Here is a 5,172-nt window from a genome sequence, read left to right as displayed (position 1 = left end):
CCCATGTAAAGTGTGGAGACTGGCACATACCTGGCACCTGTTTCTTAAGACTTAGCATAGACTTATCAGAATATATCCAATGTAATTTGAATAGTGAGGAAGTCAGTATGGCCATTTACCTTCCTTTGGCATTTGTCAGGAGAGGATTTTTGCTTTCAGCCCCAAGATCTTGGTGTGGGGCACATTGCTTGAGCGCCTTAACAGTTCCTTCCTTTTTCATTTAACTGAAAATAAATAGACACAAAAAATCTCCTGAAGTTCAAAAGCATGCATAAACATGGGTGCCAGAACCCTGCCTCTTACGGTAGACTGGCTGTTATGACAAAGCTGAAACCTCTGGAGCTAAGTATGTGATCTCCTCAATAGTCCAGTGTCTTTCTCCCAGACAGAAATATTCCACAGTCCAGAGCAGTATAAAGTTCACTAATGCATTCAGTATCTTAAAAAGTTATTTGAACCAAAATAAGAATACATTTCCCACCAAAGACAGGTCCAAATTTGTGCAATATCGGGCTGGGCTTTTTTTTTGCTCTTCAACTTGATAAATGTTGTGTTAAATATTTTGCACATAAATTTGATTTCAAACTTTGAGAAGGTAGGTGATGTGGTATTTGGAGCTACATAGAAACAACAATCAATGTTCTTGAGCATGTCTCCCTCATCACAAGTGAGTGCTCTTTCTCAAATACTAGTGTGGCTGCTACTTCAGCCATGTTTCAGAAGAAAGCAATGCCATTGCTGCCATTTTCCTGCAGTGTCCTATCTGAGAAGAATTTTGAGCATGAGTTGACAGAAATTGCTTGGTTAGCCTATGCAGCCCAAGAACAGTTTTAACATCTTCAGAAGAAGCACTAATTTTTGTTGAGATTCCTGGCAGTGAATTTTAGCTGACAGAGAATCCTGCAAAATGGCAAGCTAGAACATGACAAAGCTTTGCCCATGTATTGCTACTTGCCTCAGACATCAGCTACAAGCATCTCTTTGCCTCAGAGGTGAGCTGGGTGTCACCTGAAGTTGTGGTATCTTGGACTGCACTCAGTCCTAACTCCTGAGAATCAGATAAAGAGACGAGATGTCTACTCAAGACAACAGGTTCCTCTGCAAAGATGACTACTCAAAGGTTTGATGTGTCGCTCAAACTCTCAATTAGATCCAACACTGTAATTTGTTCCACAATAGGATGACCCAGCAGGGTTTTTTCCAGCACAACATGAAAGAAAACATTAAAAAAAAAAAAAAAAAAAAAAAAAGTGGCTTTACAAAGTTGTTTAATTGATTATATAAATTGCACCACTCAACAGCCTTAGGCTGACTATGAATATTTCAGTATTGTTCACTTCTTCAGTTTCACATCTAATGTTCTTCTGGAGTAAACAAATGTTGTGTGGGAAAGCCTGCTTCCCTAGTAAATAAAGTGTGTTCCAAAAGAGAGTTTAGTAGCAATTATTGGAAACTTGAAAATGAACTGACGTAAAATTAAAGAATGTTATAAAACACAACTTCAGTATTATTCTGTAAGAACCACACAAGTTTGTTTTACTGAACCTGAAGGGTACACATTTTGACAAAATATAATATCACTAATTTGAAAAAACAGTACTGAAAATACTGTTTCTGAAAAGAATTCAGAAAGTATTGGAATCTGTTATGGTACTACACTGCCTAAAATGCCAAGAACTTATCAACAGAGTCCAGAAAAGCAGAGGCAAAGTGCTGCTAAATGTTTCATCACTTATCTCTATTACTTTAAGTTTTGTGTAATAGTGTCGCACAGTTTTGTGAGCCAAATGTCAGCAAGGGCCTCATTTGTATATTAGATAATCAGATGTCCACCCCAAAAATGCACTAAAGGAATAGGGTCTTGCCTTGAAAACAGGAAATCCATCACCATGGCAACAAGAGTGTTTCTGTTATCCATGCAGATACCGTGGGTGCTAAAACTACTTTTTATACTGGAAGTTATTATTAGCAATCCTCTTCATGGGGATTGAGGAGGCTGTCAGACTCTATCATGCCGCCAAGCACAAGAAAGCTGCATATGATCATCTGTACAACTTTCCTCATAGCCTGTATGGACTTCTTCCTGTTCTTGGTAGAAACCATTGTATTATAGGCAGTTAGACTTCTCAAAACCTAAATCCCCACAAGTATTTGCATATTCAGTACCAAATTGGACTGGAGTATGCAACGGACAGAACTGCCAGACAGCAAGACCCTAGACAAAGTGCAACCTGAAGAAAATCATCACCAGTGACATGTTTTAAATGAACCTGCATTTAAGGCTTGATTTGTAAGAGGTGCTAAGAGCCCAGATCATGCATTTCACTATTTAGAAACCAGCTGTGAAAATGTCCAATTTCTATCTACCTCAGTCCACAGCATGGGATTGATGATACATACATAAATCTGAAAAATGCAAATTGTGAATATGCTATATAAATGCCAGCTATTACCACAAGTTCATCTGAAGATGACTTGACAGAGAACAGCAGGTTATAGATTGCCAAATAAAATCTTTCTGAAGAAGATAGCATAAAGGATTGTTCAGTACATCCAGTAAGTGAGACATGTTAGCTTCTTGCCCCTGCAAGTGACATGCTAAAATCCTCATGGTCCAGCAGCTAACCACATCTTGTGTACTGGGAAAGCAAATTGAAACAGAAGCAGAATTGCCATTAAATGTGAACAGAATTGGGACTCCCAACTTTGTGCAGCTTATTGAATATTTTCCATTTTTATTTTAATGTTGAAGCATTTTAAAATATCTCTGCTGCTTTATATTTTATCATCAGTCCACTTAGAAAGGCAATGGTTGTTTGTTTGTTTTTTTAATGAAGAATAGTTGAAAACAATCAATTTTACTCTTTTTTCAGTATTTCTTTTTCCTAACCTCATGCCATGCTTCTGCTAATTACCATTGATTGGAAAACAGCTGCCCAATTAACCCTGGCAGGATAGACATTAATTTGCTGGCACTGCCTGTCCTCCATCAGGCGGTGAGGAGTGATTGGTAGCTTCAGCCAATTAGCAATGAGCTGGCAGAGCTCACAGTTCCCTAAATGATGAATGTCCTCAAACCGCTGAGAGAAATTACTGGATCAGCTAAAACACGTGACTGAATATCTTCAAGTAGATAAAAGCTAGTAAACAAGGCTATATCTCTTATTGAGCAGTTGGAAGATAATTAGAGAAGAAATGCTAGCAGGCTTTCTATTGTTGTTGTTGTGTTAGAGTTTTTTAGTTGCTGTTTTGTATTTTAAACTATTGGGATTGGTTTGTTTCCATTCTAGTCTACTATTAATATCAGTTATCTGTAATTAAAAGGTAGTAGTGACTTAATGCAAGAGAATCTATCTGGTAAACAGTGAGACCTAAAATGACCTTCCTTCCAAAGTGGCTAACCTTTCTGAAAGGCAAAGAGGTTGTTATTGCTAATGCTATAATTGCAATACTGACAATAGGTGGACAGCAACTCTTTTCTTTCTTTACGTTCAGTTGTCCCTGTCATGTGGGGCAGAACCTCATCTATGGGTTGGCCTTCCTCGGTGTTCCTGCATTGATTCTTCTGGTTCTTGGCTATGCTCTGAACAACCAGACCTGGAGGCTAGTTACAGGCAAGAGGTCTCCTCTCCTGACAGAGAGCACGTGGAATCAGTTACTGCAGTGCAAGCTAACCTGCTTTGTACTGTGCAGCATCACTGGAAGAGCACTGGTTGCTCCAGTGACATGGCTGGCAGTCACTCTGATAAATGGCTCCTACTATGTGTGTGCTGTGAGTGAATATGTCTCTGTTTATTATTATGGAGATATTCCTAATGTGACTATTAGTGAACGCCAGAGGATTTTGGCTGCATTTCCTTGCAGTCAGCTAGTTCCACCAGAACTGAGCAGGGAAAGAGATGAAGTGATCCTCCTACTCCGGTACCAGTCACAGGTGAGTAATCCACACTGTTTCTGATGTGAAAGCTGTTGTCTGCAGGTCGAGCAATGACACCACAGTTTATTCAGCAGGCAAAGGGTGAGGATAGAATAGGATGTCTTCTGTCTTGACTGCTAAATCACTTTTGTGTTTTGTGGAGCCTGCTTTGTTCCCATAGGTGGAATTGAACATTCAGTACATAAATATTACTTCTGACCTTTGCTACTGTGTCAACGATATGCATTCTTGTGTCTTGAGAAGCACCACCAAGTAAGACAAACGGAAATTCAAGAGCCACTGAAGGGCAGGAAGCTTCTTGTACTCAAGCAAAAGAAATGTGACTAAGGAGTCCAGACTGTGAGAGCTCCACATAAACCAAAGTCCTGTTGTTGCTGGTTTTCTGTTGTTGTTGTTGGTTTGGTGGTTGTGTGTGTGTTGTTTTTTTGTTTTTTGTTTTTATATATCAGACTTGAATCTAGAAGATAATATTCCAGCTACAACTAGGGGAAATGTTAAGATTATTACTTCAAGGAAAATTGCTTGTAAATATGGCATAAGGTAACTTGGGCTAGGAATTAGAGGGTTTATATGTTGCAGATTCACAATAGTAGGTGTAGGGGCAACATCCTTAAGTTATTCATCAGGTCTTCCTTAAACTTGATGGAAGAAATGAATTTATGACACAGCTGTCTGCAGTAGTCAGGGACTGGGTGTGATGGTAATAAATACAAGCCATGCATATCCTCTGCTAGCCTCCCTATTCAGGAAAAGCAAGTAAAGATTGTCTTAGATTTTTTATTTTTATGCCCAGAAAATACCACTGTGGGTTTTTTTCAGCTGTGATCTTGTTTGTTTGCTTTTGGAAGGTGGCTGGCTGGCTTCTGATTGCTGTGGTAGTCATCACTGTCTTCCTGTCTTACTGCCTGGCAAGCTGCTTATCCCCGCTCAGCTTCCTGCACTTCAGGTACTGGACCAGCTATGTCCGTAATGAGCAGGAGCTCTTTGATGAAGCAACAGACCAGCACTCCAAGCTTTATGCCATGAAGCATGTAAAGAAGTTCTTTGGCTTTGTCCCAGGAAATGAAAATATAAATGAAATCCGTATCCCATCACTCAGGGAGTGGCAAGCTATCTCTGGACTGGCCTTTCTAAAATTAGTGGATGAGGAGCATTACGACTACAGTCTCCTCCACGACTGGGCACTCAAGGACTCAGCAGACAGAAAATATCTGAAGCTTGATGAAGACCCCTGA

The 5,172-nt window shown here is 39.7% G+C and overlaps 1 protein-coding gene across 1 annotated transcript; it reads left to right on the top strand.

Moving 5' to 3' along the window:
• Nucleotides 1–3,376: 3,376 nt before the first annotated feature.
• On the top strand, nucleotides 3,377–5,172 carry CALHM4 (calcium homeostasis modulator family member 4). The gene is made up of 2 exons (XM_003204268.4): nucleotides 3,377–3,934; nucleotides 4,786–5,172. The coding sequence occupies exons 1-2, from the start codon at nucleotides 3,377–3,379 to the stop codon at nucleotides 5,170–5,172; spliced, it is 945 nt and encodes a 314-aa protein (XP_003204316.1).

The sequence above is a fragment of the Meleagris gallopavo genome, chromosome 2 (genome assembly GCF_905368555.1).
Source record: "Meleagris gallopavo chromosome 2, MGAL_WU_HG_1.1, whole genome shotgun sequence".
Taxonomy (NCBI): domain Eukaryota; kingdom Metazoa; phylum Chordata; class Aves; order Galliformes; family Phasianidae; genus Meleagris; species Meleagris gallopavo.
Note: the sequence above shows the minus strand (reverse complement) of the source record. Positions and strands in the feature narration are given on the sequence as shown.